General features: G+C 36.7%; 1 protein-coding gene across 2 annotated transcripts; it reads right to left on the bottom strand.

Annotated features, from left to right (window-relative positions):
* Nucleotides 1-563: 563 nt before the first annotated feature.
* LOC148848479 (serine/threonine-protein kinase BSK2-like) lies at nt 564-9,086 on the bottom strand. Of its 2 annotated transcripts, none has more exons than XM_088951011.1 (10): nt 8,428-9,086; nt 8,095-8,315; nt 7,819-7,954; nt 6,422-6,555; nt 5,507-5,612; nt 3,986-4,071; nt 3,142-3,330; nt 2,833-3,004; nt 2,179-2,292; nt 564-1,253 (listed from the first exon to the last, which is right to left on the bottom strand). In XM_088951011.1, exons 1-9 carry the CDS (start codon nt 8,504-8,506, stop codon nt 2,219-2,221), a joined length of 1,197 nt encoding a protein of 398 aa, XP_088807137.1. In that variant the 5' UTR covers nt 8,507-9,086; the 3' UTR covers nt 564-1,253; nt 2,179-2,218. The 2 variants fall into 2 exon arrangements, with proteins under 2 accessions (XP_088807137.1, XP_088807136.1); XM_088951010.1 differs by having other exon boundaries at nt 2,843-3,004.
* Nucleotides 9,087-18,068: the final 8,982 nt, after the last annotated feature.

Genomic DNA, 18,068 nt, shown 5'->3' with positions numbered 1-18,068 from the left:
ACAGACTAAACCTAGAATAAAAACGACTCAATTTCATCGACCACGAGACAAGAAACCAGGCAGAAGATAAACTCAAAAAAAATCCTCTTCTTTGGGAGATAATGAAATCGAATTAGGGTTTCAACAGCAGAACAAAAAAACTGAAAAAGAAAAGTATTCTGATTTTCTGCTTGTAATATCAATATTTCAATCAATAGCGTTTAATGACGTCATTGGTTCACATATTTTGCTTCACGGTGCAATAAATGGCAAATTGGCAATGTACCATAGGATTTGCAGATTTTGCCAACAATGAAACCCAACCAGCCAACCTACTTTTGATTCTACGCTCTACTGCTTTAGACCATTTCATCCTGTCCACTTCTGTCATATATCTGTAATTTAATGGATAACCTACATGGCTACATTGATTGATTGGGTTAGGTGGTTTAATCATAGATTAGAGAACTTGCATCTTCCAGCTACACTGGCAGTGGATCAGGGCTTGAATACACCCCCAAAGGAGACTATGATTCCCAGTACACGAGAATGGGAAAAGTGAAAATTTCCAATGTCATGATGTCTGAAGTCCAGAATCGTGCAGCTTCTGTTTCAATATTTAAAAGCATTTGAAGTTTCTTATCAAAATATACAAAACCTCTTCCAACTTTTCTGCTTCACAGCGAACTCCCACCTCCCTCTAAGACACAAGTGAGAGCTGCAGTCAGTGTGATTTATCATCATCTTTCTACCAATATGATTGATCATCTACCTGTCTTGATAATTCATTACTTGATTACTTTCATCTCCCAAGAATATTCTATACATTGCTCTCTCTGAATCTCTGTCGCCCAACATAAGGTGTAGAGACCAGCAGCAATAACTGACAAAATTCGAACCAATTCTTTTTTGTTTTTTTGTGTCCAATTGCAAGGAACTCGCACCTTAATCCTCTATAATATCATGGTAGTGACAGAAGGCAGACTGTGAGGGAAATCATGGTCCATCATCCGGCCCAAACCTTAGCCACGCCAACTGTTTTGTTTCTTTGCTTCAAATGCAGCACCATCATTGAGCATGTCTTGAGCATCAGTCTCCATTCCAAGCTTAGAGAGGGCGAGGGCCTGCAAGTAGAAGGCAGTGGGCCACTCAGGCATGCATACCTGAGCTTGCATGGCATCCCGCAATGCAAGCTCTGGTTGACCATTCATCAAGTAGGAAAGGGCTCGCCTCGCAAATACAGTAGCAGAAGGCACAGACATCATCACTACCAACTGCATTTGGAAAAACAGACATGATTCAGAAATTGATGATACAACAGGTCATGCAAATTATATTTGTACCAAACAAATACATAAATCATGGAATTTTCAAGGCAACTCAAAATACCTATAAGGAAAAAGTCATGAATAAAACAGCAACAGTCAATTCAATCTTACTATAATGCACAAGGGGTCTGGGGGCAGAGCCCCCAGCCAACTTTCTTAGTTTCTTTCCCCTTTTCTATTCTTTCCTTCCCTTTCCTTTACTTTCTCTCTTTGTTTTCTTCTCTTTCTTTCTTTTTCTTTCCCTTCCCTTTCCTTTACTTTCTCTCTTTGTTTTCTTCTCTTTCTTTCTTTTTCTTTCCCATCCTTTCCTTCTTTTCTTTTTTCTTTCCTTTGTCTTTTTATATGAGGCGTGCAAGAAGCGCATGAGATGTATGAGGCATATGCCTTGAGCACGCCTCATGAAAAAAGCGTATGAGGCATACACCTCTTGCACCTGTGGCGTACACCTCAGAGGTGTCAGCACCTCTGGCCTATGCCTCGGGGCGTTTTGGGGGCACCTTGCCTGGAGGCATATGCCTCCCACGCCTTTGAGTCATGTTGACTAGATGCATACAGTGAATTCATAGCAGCCCTCCATAGACCATCTCCAAAATTTCATGTGACAATTTTATTTTTAGCAGCGCAAACAAAGACGACTAGGTCTTGGTGTCAGAGCCACCATTCTCAATGGTTATAAGACTTTGAGCTTTCACCCTTTTGTGTTTTCCATGTTACATATCAGTAACCTGGAAAAAATCAGACTGGAACCATGTGGAGGAAATTATATACACAGGTAAAAAAATGTTTTATAGTAAACAAATAGAAGAGAAGATAAAAATACACCTCCCACTATAAAATGAGGCTACTGAAAGAAAAGTAAACTAATAATTACCTTAGAATAATAATCAATGGCACTCTTGAAATCCTTGTCCCTAAATGCAATATCCCCAAATTTCTTTGTATTCAACATCTCTTGCACTTGTTGAGTCCACTCTTGAAATGATAGCTTCATATTGGTACACAAAACACCCAATGATACAAGATTGTTAAGGCAATAAACACAGTAATACAAAGATAAAAACACCTATAATAGTAAATACTTTTACCTAATCCAACTTACATAGAAGTAATAATTCCAACAATAATAATCATGTAAAACAGATACAAGAATAGGTAATAAACAATAAGTTGTGCACAATATTGCAAGGCCTCTCCTAAATAGACGAAGTGTTCATATTGGACACACTTCAACATAATATTTCCTTTATTTACTTGTTTATTTGACATAAGTGAATAGGATTGCATGTCAAAGCTTTTTATAAACAATTATTAGCAAAGATAAACCTTTTTATAGGTATATAATGCTAGAATAAGGTTGTATGTCAGAGCACCAAGTAGATGAAACAATTTTAGTGCTAACTTATGGTCTCCTTTCTTCTTTCAATGTTTGGTACCATTTTCAGGCCTATGATCACCATTCTTTGTGTGAAGTGACCATTTATGAAATATGAAAATAAAAACATGGTGGAAGGAGCAACTTACTCACTTAGCCTTACCTCATTTTCAGCACCCTCTTCATCCCTGTAACCTGTTTTGAGCAAAATATCATGCACAGCCGTAAGATCCATCCTTGCACAAGCCTTTCCAAGTGGAGAGAGCAGGGTAGTTGGCAGAGGCGCCGTATTTTTGGCCAGACCCATTAAAACATGTGATGCTACCTATAGAACCCAAATAAGAGTACCTTAGAACACTAACGTACAGACTCAGATTGTCACAAAGCAATAGTAATAGTAGATTCTTTTATCGGTAGCAATAGTAGTTTTAATATAAACCTTAGGAATATTTAAATTCTTACTTCTATCTGCTTTTGGAGGGGGGATACTGCTGTAAGAAGAAACTTGGTATTAGGTCGATCCCTAGCCTCAGACTGGAGACATCTGGAAGCAAGTTCAACCAGCTTGGTAGCATCTTCATTGGCATATTGCCCTTCCAAGGATGAATCCATCAATAACAATACATTTTTCCCCCTTATTAAATCTAATGCCTGCAGAAAACAGGGGCACTTTAAAGCTTCAAACAAATGAAATATTGTAGGTTATGGACTACTACAAGCTTACACCTTATTGTACAAAAGCAGAAAAGATAGTCATGTATTTCCTGAAAATCAAAGCTGAAAAGAGCAAGATCAATGGACTTCAGCTACTATTACTATACCTAGCTTCAAATACAACTTTAAGACCAACAAAAACCTTGCGCTAAATTAGAATTTCAAGCATATAAAGGCAACACTCTTTGTCCTAGTAGAGTTCATACTGTAAATTAGAATTGCAAGTCTCTCCAAGTGAACACACCATCCCACTCTCCTTACTCCCTTCAATTGATAACATCATACCTACCCTATATATTGTATATGCAAAATTTTCCCTCAACAGTACCCTCCATTTTAGCAATCCTTCAGCATTTTTGGATCATTAGAATCAAAAGTACCATCTCTTGCTGAATTTGTTATTTTGTTTTATGTGTAGTTTGTTAGTTTCATAGTCATTTTTATATCTTCCACATATGCTGGTATCAGCATAAGATTGTGGCAGCATACAAGAATAAATATGTGAATAATAGGAAGATAACAAAAGCAGGTTCCTGAGGACCTTTAACAAAAACCCAAAAAATAAAACATATGCAGAATGAGTAAACCATACATGGCTTGGAGGGATGTGCTTCCCACTCAAAAGGTCCAATAGAACTGTTCCATAGCTGTAGATTACACTCTCTGGGATAACTCTGCCTGCAGAAGTTGACCCACTGAATCAAATTAACTGAAGATGGCCATCAAATACACAACTTTAAAAACGGTGGCTGTGAAGCATTTAAAAAGAGGAAAAATAAAAATGGTTGAAACAAGTTAATGGTACCTCAGTAACAAACTTATATACAATTACCGCATAAAACCAAAATGCTAGTCCCAATATTATGATTCAAGGTAAGGAGTTAAAGAACACAGAAATCCATGTGAAAGTTGGGCTAAAGAGACATGCAACATTTTTCTGAAAATGTATATATACAATAAAGCAGCACCAATGCAAACATGCTAAAACAAAAAATAACACCCACATGCACATGAAAAAAATAACAACTTTACCGCCAGGCAGAAATCCATGTGAAAGTTGGGCTAAAGAGACATGCAACATTTTCTGAAAATGTATATATACAATAAAGCAGCACCAATGCAAACATGCTAAAACAAAAAATTACAACACCCACATGCACATGAAAAAAATAACAACTTTCCCCCCAGGCAGATTTGGAATTCAACTAGTCCCTCTGATGTTAATTTTCTGGTTTGGACAATGATTCTAGACAAATGTCTGACCAGGGTTAATCTGGAGAGACATGGCATTCAGATTCTGGATATTTCGTGTGGCTTGTGTGGTACTCATGCAGAATCTACTGAGCACTTGTGTATCCATTGTCCAATTTCTTCTTATGTCTGGGGGCACTTTCTTAAGGCCTCGGAAATTAGTTGGTAATGCCAAATTCAGTGAAGGAGCTGCTGAAATGTTGGAGAATTGAGGGTCTCGGCAAGAAGGGAAATTTGGTTTGGAACACCATTCCGGCAGCTGTACTTTGGGCTATTTGGACTGAGAGAAATAACAGAATTTTCCATGGTAAAGCTAAAAGTCCAGATGAAATAGTGCAGAGAGCTGTGGGCAAGTTATTGCCTTGGGTGTCGGTGATGGAGGAATTTAAACATCAAAATTTGCGTCTGTTGTTTTGTTCTCAGTCTTGGATGAGATTGTAGTCTGAGGTGGTCCCAGGCAGCCTTTAATGGCCAGGGCTCTATTGTAAATTTGTAATGTTTCTTTGAATGAATAAATTACCTTACCTTTTACAAAAAAAAAAAAAAAAAAAAAAAGAATATAGGATGGGTTGTGGAAGAATAAAATTCTTTACTGATAATAGGTGCATAATAGGATAAGCACCATGAGATCAACAGATACTACCAACCAAATAATATGGTTGGCTCTTTTTACTTAGAAAAACTACCAGGTAAGCAGAAGATGGAAATATCAAATAACTTCTTATTGTATAACATGTAACTCAGAGAATGTCTTATCAAATTTCATATATGAAACAATAAATTCATCCAAATAGGAAAAAAAACATTTTATAACCAAATTGAAATGAACACGGGCTTCAAGTAGGTGAATATGCATATTTACCTGTCCGCAAAAACTCTGGTGGTGTATATGCCAAGTTTGTACTATAGCTTTTACCATCACGGCTATTTTTCATAAGGCCAAAGCTAGATAGACGAGGGTCCCCGTCCTAACACAATGCAAAGATAACTTGAGCAGTTAAAAGGGTAACATAACTCTAACTGATATTTAGGAAAAACAAAGGACTAGAAGGTGAAAAACCATATTGAATTACAAGTATAAAACATGATACAAGACAAAGTGCTTTTACTTGTAAGCACAATCTGCAAAAATCGGTTTGGGATTTGCACTTTCAAGGCCATCCTACGAGTGTATGAAGCACAAGAAATCTAAGTAGTCTTTTAGTGCAATTACTCCCAAAAGGCCACAGCAAGGAGGAAAATGAAAAAGAAAAGAGAGAAGCAGAAGCAGAAGCAGCAGCAGAACAAGAAGAATAGCTTTTTCAACTAATTAGCTCCATCAACATGAATTATAGAAGACCAACAAAGTCCACAAGGACATGGATGAGGACTAACAGCACCAAAATAAGAGATATAACCATGATGCATCTGTAACTTAAAGAACATCTCCTGCCAGGACCCAAAATTTCCTCCAAATAAAAGTTTTGATAAATAACAAGATAAAAGAAAGCCTATGTTTAACTTAATAAAAGAAAAATTACATGTTGAAAATAGTAATTTTATTTCGGACTGCTGATGCATGTGAATTGAAGGCCCTTCAACTGACAAACTAAAAAAAAAAAAAAATCAGTAGAGACAACAAATAATAACAAACTCCAAAAAAGAAATTACTCCACAGCCTTTCAAGAGTAAATTGGAAGCATAGACTCGTATTTATGATCTTAGAAGACTCAAATATTGTCCTGATCCAAATTTTGTACTTCATATTTTTGAAAATATTATATGCAAACTTTTATACCTCATCAAAGAGAACTCTATAAGCATTCAGATCATGATAGAGTTTCCGGTTCTCTGAATTGCAACGATCAAGTGCCTGTGCAATATAATATGCAACCCGTAAACGCATTTCCCATGGCAATGGTTGCTTATCCCCTATCAAAAAATTAAAAAAAAATTAAACATGGGAATGCAGAAGAATGGAACAAATAAAGAAGACATCAACACATAAATCATTTGGATTTCCCCTTTTTCAACAAATTTCAGATGACCAAAGAATGGGAATTATAACAGTGTATGACCAACCAAGCACATAGGCAGTCAAGGTTGGATTCTGCAGTTAGGGGAAACCAAGCATCCCATGGTGATGATATATAGGACATGAGAAAACAGTGGATTTGGAAAACAGGAGACAAACTTCAAGTTAAATAAAAATGAGCAGCACATAGTTGCCAAGAACTGAAAATACATGTACATATATGGTGCATCACACTGCATTAGGAACTTAAAAATTTCTCTGGAATCCAGACTTTCAAAGCACATCCATCAGTCACGGTGAAATAAATTTGAAATAGACAATTGGAAAAGAAGTTTTACACTGGCATAGGATAAACTCTCCAAATGCCACATTGCCATGTACCCTTTTTTAAGTTGGAGAAGCAAACCATGTAAAGCTTTTTGTTCTCTAGATGGAAGAACAATTTGACACAATTCCATATAAAGCAGTTTTGGTTCTTTCTCTTCCATCTGTAAGGACTAAGGAGCATTCTCAAAAAGTAAACTTGGATGATGGCTGTTGAAAATTTTAAAGGAATGGTCATAATTTTCAACAAATTCCAACTTTTGAATGGTCAATACATATAACATCAGCCCATTAAGCCCCAAAATCTTTTGAAGATTATGTGAATGTGACATCAATTACTAATATCGGCAAGAAATCTAATTGCGACTTTGAGTCGGTGAAATTCACTATTATGAATTCATAAACGTTATATGATGGTTAATAGTTCGGCCAATGGAATTTGGTATCCTACACCTCCAATACCACATTCAATATGAATTGAAAAATTCAGCCGATTCAATGACAAATTTATATAAGCTTTACCAGCTCTCTAGCCATTTATAGTTGCCTCTACAACTAAGACAAATTGGCTGAGTTAACCAAGAGTATCAAACTTTCTTCACACTGCGATTCTAAACCAACTATTATACTCAATTAAAATAATACTCCATTCCTCATATCATTGTGCGTTAATGAGAAAAAAGATAATTAACTTTAATGAACATTATTAAAACTAAATCGAAATCGTAATACATATAAAAGTAATAAAAAGAGTATAAAAACTGAGATTCCATGCTCAAAAAGAAACATTAGAGGGAAAAAGAACTGAGAAAAAAAAAGAAAGAGACATGGCATACAATGGAAGAGATGTTTAGACAAAGTATCATTGGGCATGTATTCAGCTACCAAGAGGCGCTCGTCACCCTCAGCGCAGCAACCTATCAGATTTACCAATCTCTTATGTCGAACCTTCCCAACTCCCGCCGCCTCCGCCTGTGAACAATCAGATTCATCAACACATAAAAAAAGGAGTCAAGGCAAAGTCCATCCCGATTCTCACAACGAACCAACAGAAGCAGCAAACTAGACGCTGACAGACGAAGTATATGAAGCAAAAGAGCAGGTGAACTCACAACGAACTGCTGAGCGTCGGGCCACGACTGTTTGGAAAAGCGTTTCACGGCAACTAACCGATTGTTCTCAAGCTTTCCTTTGTAAACAACATTGGGAGCTTTCTCTCCGCTCTCTGACACGATATTATTGGTGTTAAATCCATTGGTTGCCGTTCGAAGTTCGGTCAGATTAAACTCCTTAAATGCCGGAACTTGATCTTGTTCCGCCTGATCTCCATTCGCTTCATCAACGATCAGAGGCAATACCAAAAAGCCAAAAGAAACCAATAAATATCAAAACACTAATCAAATAATACAAGAAAGAAAAGAAAAGAAGTCAAAAAATAGAAGAACCTAGATCTGGTTTGTCAGCCTGTAAGGATTCCTCGTCAGGAGATTGAACATTGCTGGTTTTGGACTGTAAGCAGCCCATGCTTAGCTACATAGAAGAAGGCTGTTCTTTCTATTTCTCTAACCCTAGACTGCCATGGACGATTCAACTAATGTTTGGAGTATTTCTGTAACCGAAAAAGAAAACTCCGATACGATTCTCTGAAGACTTTGGCGGCAATGCTACCTTTTCTTTCTCTACTCTGCTCCTCGTGCAGCAGCAGCAGCAGTGAAGCCAAGAAACAGTGAGAAAGAGAGACGGTAGTAAACTGAAGCAAGTAAAAAAAGAAAAGCAACTAGTGAGAGAGAGAGAGAGAGAGAGAGAGAGAGAGAGAGAGAGAGGAGTACGGAGGAGAGCAGAGAGGGTCACATGATAATTGGACGATGGGGGAGTGGAGCACGTGATCGACGGAAACGGACGGATATGGCGTCTCTCTCTCTCTCTCTCTGTGTCTGAATCTGAATTTTGACGTTTTTCTTTTTCGCAGCGTTTTAGAAGGGGAACTGAGATGCGAGAAGTGATTCAAAGTCTGCAACTGCAGCGGCAGCTTTTACTGTACTACTGTTGATGCATATTTTAATTTTTTTTTTTTTTAAGAGAACCAAAATAAATGAGCAGCGGCAGAGTGCAGAGATGCTCTCCCGTCTAATATGGTCCGAGTATTAGCGACAACCAACCAACCAACATTTTTCGATTAGCAGGTTGCGTCAGTCTACCTGGCAACCATGCAGCGGGTTTGGTACCACTCTAAGCCTGGCCCATGGGTTGAACCGTCTAAGGTCAACCCATCCAAATTTGGTTCGGGGCACCGGACGGGCCTACCCTGTTCTGATCGGGTCGAAGTAGAATTGTAGAAAGGACTCCCGTGGTCGTGCAGGTGTGGTAAGCCGTGAAGTATCATCAGTCATCATGTCTGTAGGGCGAAGCTTCCGAGAGTTGCACGAATCTCGTGGTTTTGTAGGCATTCGTGTAGGTTAAAGGTGGCACTGTCATCACCGTCAACAAAAAAGAATGTTTTGAGGCCCAGGTGATGGATAATTCCGTATGGACGTTGATGGCAGTATCCGTGTATAGTACACCCGTGGAGTTAGCTAACATTGAATTTGTTTGATACCTGCATGAAAGGCTGAAACTGAAAGTGATTCAGGTTATCTAAGGAAATTAAACGCTTAGGTTAGGTGGATGGATGGTCCAAATGTGCCAACTGGCAACTGCTATATCATTCCCCACATTGCAAAATCCCGAGCCATGCACAGTAGCTTCGATGCCCCTGAGTTCATAATGAAGAAGCTCTTCTACTGTTTTCTTTGATAGGCAAATAGGCAATAATTGAGAAACTTTTACCTTGCATAATTATATCACGTGCCTATCAAAAAATTATGTCATTAATATTATATAATTGTAATTGTCTGAAAAAAAAACTTTAACCAACGAGAGAGATCGACGGGACCCATAGAGGTGTCGATTGGACGAATTTGGTTCAACCCGATTCAGTCCAACGTGAGTCTATTTATAAATGTATCGGACCCAATCGAGTCCAAATTCAATCCAATCCATTAAAATCTAAATGGATTGGATTCAATCCAATCCAAACCGAATGAAATATCAAAAATTATATAAAAATATATTTAGCATTGAAAAAGCATTTTTGTAAAAGTACTTTGATAAAAACATTTTCATAAAAGTGCTTTTACAAAAACACTTTATTGAAAGTACTTTGAAAAAGTGATTTCATAAAAGCACAATCTAAAAAGTACTTCCATAAACTCTTATAAAAGTACTTTCATAAAAGTGCTTTCGTAAAAGTGTTCTCATAAAGCACTTTTGTAAAATTATTTTTATAAAAGTGCTTTCATTTCATAAGAGTACTTTTATAAAATTGCTTTTGTAAATTTATTTTTGTAAAAGTGCTTTCATAAAGTACTTTTGTAAAATTATTTTTATAAAGTGCTTTCATTTCATAAGAGTACTTTTATAAAAGTGCTTTTATAAAAATATTTTCGTAAAAGTACGTTCATAAAAGTGATTTTATGTTGTTTTCAGTTTTGATTGATTTCAAATTAGATAAGGGTTTGGCCTCATGATCATATTATTAGAAATTTGGTTTACGTCTAATTCAAACCAATAAGAATATGGACTAATTTATTTTGGATTGATCCAATCAAATAATTATAATGGACCATCCAAATCCGATTTGATAAGGTTTGGATCATATTGGATCCAAACCAAAACCGGTCGATTGACCCCCCTACCCATTTGTACGAGCCTGAGCTTTTGGGCTCTGGACTGGGCCAAAAAACCTAGGCATGACGTTGGTTCAAAATGGGCTTGGATAGAACCTTGAGTAGTCCAAGCCCACCAATATTGTATGATATACATATTTTTTTAAGGCTTAAAACATATTTCATTCATTCAAGAAATTGATATAATTAAAGACAATGCCAATCAGAACCCATATACAATTTCTCAAGAATAACAAAATATATAAATGGATGAAGGAGAACATAATGAACTACAATCAAATAAAGGTGAATTTAAAATCACCAACATAAGTAAATAAGCACAACTCCAATCTACCACAAATGACAAGAGAGGTTCCCAAAAGAGATTGTAAAGAGCCAATAAATGGTTGGGGTAGATTCACAAAAAAACGGAATTGACCATGAATTACATCTGTCGGAGAGGGAACGGTGTTGTGACTTGCAGAGAGGGAACGGTTTCGTGACTTATATACATATGCATAAATGTACAAAATATGTATGCGCACATTTATTAATAGCACTTATACATGTTTTTAGTTCATTTTAATAAAAAATTAGGTAATAAACCCCAATAAAAAGATGGAAGAACAAAAGAGATTAAAGAAAAACTTTCAAACCCGATCAACCCACTTAAACCTAGACGGAGTTGTGTTGGGTTAAGTTTGATTTGAGCCATGCCGCCCATGCCCAAGCCCAAGGTTTGAAACTTAGAGTTGGGCCAGTGTTGTTGACCTCAACCTAACCCAACCCATCCAAATTAAACCCTATTGGTTATTGCCTTACTAGTTAATTATCAGCTATGAAACCCTTTTGACATATATAGTAAGAAAAGACTATCTTGACACTTGACATGCCGAGACCCATACCTGAGGTGGAGCATTCAGGCTACTCCACTCTAGCAAATTAAAACTTTCATTCCCAACTACAGGATGTTGGATTTTAATCTCATAAGAGATTAAATCTAATGGGTTTGATTGGTCAATTACATGAGAAATTGTACCTACACACTTGATTGAAAAATCAGTTTTGAACTTGTCCCACATTGGAGACTCTTCAACTTTGCTGGTTGCAAATTCTCACACAAGGCTCTGTTGTATCCTGGGAACGAATTTGCCTGTAACCCAACAGCAAACTCAGTAAAACTGAGTGGGGGCAAATAACGTTCTAAAGACAGTGTCTTCAGACGCGCCTCAGAACTTCTCCTCAAAAGTTACAATGACCCCATCTTCCCCAACAATTTTAGAACGTTATTTTGCAATGGAGGCGGAAACAAGCATGACTTCGATCAAGATGATGAACAAAGATCTTGTTCGACTAGACCAGTTCGATGGAGCAAATTTCAGCCGATGGCAAGACAAGATGATCTTCTTTCTGACCACACTGAAACTATACTATCTGCTGGATCCGAATCTGCAATCACTTCCTGAACCCACTGAATGTCGATGACACATACTGAATGCCGAGGAGAAGACTCACTTCTGTGCCGAGGACACATACTGAATGCCTTATCAGACCGGCTCTACAACTTCTACAATGAACTTACATCTTCAAAAGAAATTTGAAGGCCTTGGAATTCAAATACAAGGTGCAAGAAGCAGGTACGAATAAGTATCTTATTGCAGAATACTTTGACTTCACCATGAACGACCATAAACCCATACTGGAGCAAGTTCATGAACTATAGATGATAGTCAAAAAGATTCGATCCCTTAACATCATCCATCCTGAATCTTTCCAAGTGGGAGCAATCATTGCTAAACTTCCACCCTCTTGGAAGGATTACAGGAAGAAGCTTCTGCACAAAGCTGAAGAAGGGGCACTATGCCCGAGTTTACCGACATTGGAAAAGCGGAATCAAGTCTGCAAACATAGTAGAAGACAACCTCGTGGCCATAATAACTGAAGTCAACATGGTAGAATCATCTTCTGAATGGTGGTTTGATTCAGGCACCACATTCCATGTTTGCAAAGACAAGTCCTTGTTCAAGACATATAAAGAATTGACTGATGGCTAGGAGGTACAGATGGGAAACCAAACATGTGCCAAAGTTGCTAGAAGAGGCAGCGTAGAATTGAACTTCACCTCCGAAAAGACACTGACTCTCCTGAATGTTCTTCATGTTCCTGACATTAGAAAGAACTTGGTCTCAGTAAATCTTGTTTGTAAGAGGGAATTCAAAGTGTCTTTGAATTCGACAAACTAATCATATTAAAGAATGAGATGTTTGTTGGAAAGGGATATGATTGTAATGGTATGTTCAAATTAAGTATTAATGAATGAAAAATTTCTACTTATGGCATGATAGATTAACACACTTGAATTTTAAATCCATAAAGAATATGAGCAAATTTGGTATAATTGCTTATAGTAATGAATCAATTGAAAAATGTGAAATATGTATAAAATCAAAAATGGATAAGAAACATTTTCCTAGTGTTGAGAGAAATTCTCAACTTCTAGAACTAATCCATTTTGACATCTATGAACTCAATGGTGTATTAATTAGAGGATGTAAGAGATATTTCATAACATTTATAGATGACTTTTCTAAGTACACATATGTCTATCTTATGAGAACTAAAGATGAAGCCTTTGACATGTTTAAACTATATAAGACTAAAATTAAAAATCAACTAGAAAATAAAATTAAAATCCTTAGAAGTGATAGGGGTGTTGAATACTTTAAAATTTAGTTTAATTCTTTCTGTGAAGAATTTGGAATAATACATCAGTGTTTTGCTCCCTATACCCCTCAACAGAATGATTTGACTGAAATGAAAAATAGAACACTTATAGAAATGATAAACTGTATGTCGTTAAAAGCTAATGCACCATTAAACCTGTGGGGGGAAGCACTCCTAACAGCCTGTCATTTACATAGCAGAATTGTTTCTAGAGTTAATAACAAATGCCCATATGAATTATGGACTGGAAGAAAGCCTAATTTAACATATCTAAAAGTGTGGGGTGTTTAGCATATTATAGAGTTTTAGATCCTAAAAGAACCAAATTATGACTCAGATCTAAGAAAATTATTTTTGTTGGATATGCAGAACATAGCAAGGCCTATAGGCTTCTAGACTTAGAGTCCAATATAATAATTGAAACTAGAGAAGTTGAATTCTTTGAAAATAAATTGTGTTCTGAACCTATAGAAAATGAATCCACAAAAAATGACAGAGAAACTCATATCTCAATACCTGTTGATAATAATGAGACTGAAAGAAGAAACAACACAACTGTAACACCTACAATAGGACTTAGAAGAAGTCAAAGACAAAGAACAGAGAAACACTTAGGTTCAAATTTTATCTCTACTCAGCTTAGTCAATTGTATTTTTGGTTGAGACTAATAGAGAGAAGATTTTAAATAAGATACCTATTGTCTTAAACATTGAAAATGATCCAAAAACCTATAGTGAGGCCATGACTTCTAGAGATGTTACCTTTTGGAAGGAATTTATAAATGATGAAATGAATTCAATAATGTCAAATAACACATGGGTACTAGTAGACCTGCCTCCAGGATCAAAACCAATAAAATGTAAATGGGTGTTTAAAATAAAATACAACATTGATGGAACTGTACAAACTTTTAAAACTAGATTGGTAGCAAAACGATTTAGTCAAAATGAAGGGATTGATTATTTTGACACCTATGCACCAGTGGCTAGAACAACTTTCATTAAAAACACTCATAACATTACATCCATTTATCACTTATTTATTCACCAAATGGATGTTAAAACCACTTTCTTAAATTGTGATTTAAATGAAGAAGTTTATTTGGAACAACTAGAAGGATTTGTTCTTCTTGGAAACGAGAAGAAAGTCTGTAAACTGGTTAAATCATTATATGGATTAAAACAAACACCTAAACAGTGGCATGAGAAATTTGATTTTTGTATCATAGCTTTTGGTTTAAAACATAATAGTGTTAATAGATGCATCTCTAAAATTCACTGAAAATTATGGAATAATTGTATGTCTTTATGTTGATGATATACTTATTGTGGGTACCAATATGGTTGGCATAAATGAAACTAAAAGCTACTTATCCTCTGTCTTCAAGATGAAAGATTTAGGAGAAGTAGATACCATCTTAGGAATAAAAGTTAAAAAGCATAGTAGGGGCTATGCATTAAGCCAATCACATTATATTGAGAAAGTATTTGAAAAATTTAAGCATTTAGGGTTTAAAGAATATAGCATGCCATATGATTCTAGTATAAAGCTAGTAGAAAATATTGGTAGAGCAATTGCACAACTTGAGTATGCTAGTGCAGTAGGAAGCTTGATGTATGATATGCTTTGTACCAGACCTGATATTGCATTTGCAGTAAATAAACTCAGTCAGTTTACAAGTAATCCCAGTGCAGAGCACTAGAAGGCAATTGGGAGAGTTCTTGGGTATCTCAAGAGAACCTTCGAACTTGGCTTGTTTTACTATGATTATCCAGACGTACTAGAGGGTACACTGATGCAAGTTGGATTACCAGTAATAGAGATAACAAGTCCACATCTGGATAGATTTTCGTCCTTGGTGGGGGTGCAATCTCTTGGGCATCCAAGAAACAAACTTGTATATCTCACTCGACCATGGAATTTGAATTCATAGCCTTAAAGGCTATTGGAAAAGAGGCTGAATGAATTAGGAATTTATTATTGGATATAAAACTTTGGCCTACTCCTATGCCTCAAATTTCCATTTACTGTGATAGTAGGCAACTCTGTCAAGAGCCTACAGTGGTACCAACAATGGTAAGTATAGACATATAAGTCTGAGACATGAATTTGTTAGGCAACTGATTCAAGATGGAGTCATCATTATAACATATGTAAGGTTAAGTAAAAACTTGACTGATCCTCTTACCAAGGACTTGGCCAGAGAATTGGTAAGAATGACAACCAAAGAGATGGATTAAAACCATTTACTTAGTCACCTGTAATAGTAACCAACTTGAACTGAAAAACCATCAGTATTGGGTTTATTGGGTAACAACAAGTTATAGCAATGTGACTGTTAGCACTGACATTGAGAAACTTTCCATCACAACATAAACAGTGATGTCCGTTATGATGAGAGATTGAGATAAACTCTTAATGAAGTTCTGAAATGTGTTAAGTAACGGAGCACATAGTGGAATTTCACCTATGTGAACATAGAAGTGGTGTCGCTTCTCATGAAAGTTTGGGTTTACTCTCGGGATTGTTCATAAAACCAGGAAAGAATCACATGGTCATAACAGTGCTAAGCAAAACTTGAAATTCTTATAGAGACTGAACATTTTTGTGTGTATATGTGTCTCCAGTTTGTCTTGAGAATAATTGGTTTAAAGTCTTACCACCAATAATTTTGACAAGGCTCTGAGATAATTATACTAACAAGAGGTTTAAGTTGATAATCACTTTTTGTATGCATAATTGTGTCATAGTAGTTTGGATTGAGAGAGAACTATGTAATTGATCAATTATTGTGGGGAATTGTTGGATTTTAATCTCATAAGAGATTAAATCCAATGGGTGTGATTAGTTAATTACATGAGAAATTGCACATACACACTTGATTGAAAAATCAGTTTTTCTCCTACAAAACCCAGTTTTGAACTTGTCCCACATTGAAAAATTATAAGTTTTATTTTCAGTATTTCAATAGAAGCTGATTTACACTCCTTAGAATTAGTAGAGGAGAGTATGAGGATCCGATACCGCGCACCGCGTGCGTGCGGCGCAATGAGGCACTTTAGAGGCGCACTTTGCTCGCACCCGCGTGACTCGCGATGGGTGGCTTTGGTTTTGGTGCGTTGCTGACCGTTGATCACCGTTGATGAGATCAACGGTCACGATTCGATCGGGTGTAATCAAGAGGCATAATTCAAAGTTAATAGTCACTAACTATTAACTACTTTTTAAACAGTCACAATGTTTGAAATTGTGACTGTTCAATGTGCCTTCTCTAAACCAGTACCTACCTTTTTTTCATGCCTCTTCACAAATTATTTAAGGAGCATGAATCAGACTCCAAAACACACAATTTCGATTTTCACTCTCTCTCTCTCTCAGTCCAGTCTGCTATAGTCTCATAGAAGGTTTCTTTGGAGATTCTTCAACTTTGCTGGTTGCAGATTCTCGCCCAAGGCTTTGTTGTATCCTGGGAACGAATTTTCCTGTAACCCAACAACAAACTCAGTAAAACTGAGTGAGGGGCAAATAACGCTTTAAAGACAGTGTCTTCAGACGCGCCTCAGAGCTTCTCCTCAAAAGTTATAGTGACCCCATCTTCCCCAACACTGGAAGCATCTCCTCTCTTTCTCATCCAACTTGGTTTGCCTTGCTAGAAATTCCAGGGAACAAAGTCGCATAATTAAGTTAGCCCGTTTGGCCATGTCCTCTCATGATTCTTGTATTGGGTTGATGTATTCCTAACTGTGTTACTAATCAGTTGACTTTGGATAAACATAATCAAGCTTCTTAATTACAACTAAGTTTTCCTAATGAAAGGCAAGTGATCCAACAATATTATTCAAAAAAGGTTGTCTAAGTTAGGGGCCTGTTTGGTAAGTTTTTTTGGGAAGATCTTCTGGTAGCTCTGACAGTCAAAAGACGCATTGAGCTTTTGCATGAAGATCTGAATAGCTTGAAGTTAGTTTGGCATATACACATCTTTCCGTGTCTTTTCACGTGAGAATAAAATGCAAAAGACACGAAAAGCTTCATTTGGAGCTTTCCGAAATCAACCCAAAATGGGCTTCTTGCGCCTTTTCGGCGCTCTTGCTTTTAGCGGCTAGATCTTCCGCGAACCAAACAGGAATAGACCAAAAATCAGTTTTCCTGGCTTGTAAACAACTGAAAGACCCAAACGGGCCCTTAGTTAGTTAGGTTAGGATAGGGTCCATGTATATCATGATCAAACCCCTATTATATACATGAATATTTTTAAAACCGAACTGGAAAAATTGGGAACTAGTTTCATTTTACCCCAAAACCTCTATTTTGCCCCATTCAACCTGAGAACTGGACCCAGAACAGTTCCCTTTCTGATCTGGTTTTAAAAACCTTGATATACATGAGTTCAAGACCAACTTGGACACAAGTAGTTTTAAAGGAATTCTCCTATCCACAAGAATCCTATCACAGTACACTATAAGGTTATGTTTGGTTTGAAGGAAAAGGTAGGGAAATCTATACAAGTTTTGTAAAGGTTTCTTTACCTTTCCCTACTTTTTCTTTCAAACCAAACATAGCCTAAATGATAACATGTAAACATAGAGGATGTTCTCAATGTATAGTTGTAGAGCTCACATCAATGCCCCACAGGGTGTGCCCCACAAATGCCTCACAG

Source organism: Nelumbo lutea, chromosome 6, assembly GCF_056320005.1.
Source record: "Nelumbo lutea isolate HS-2025 chromosome 6, American lotus-T2T, whole genome shotgun sequence".
In the NCBI taxonomy this organism is placed as follows: Eukaryota; Viridiplantae; Streptophyta; class Magnoliopsida; order Proteales; family Nelumbonaceae; genus Nelumbo; species Nelumbo lutea.
Note: the sequence above shows the minus strand (reverse complement) of the source record. Positions and strands in the feature narration are given on the sequence as shown.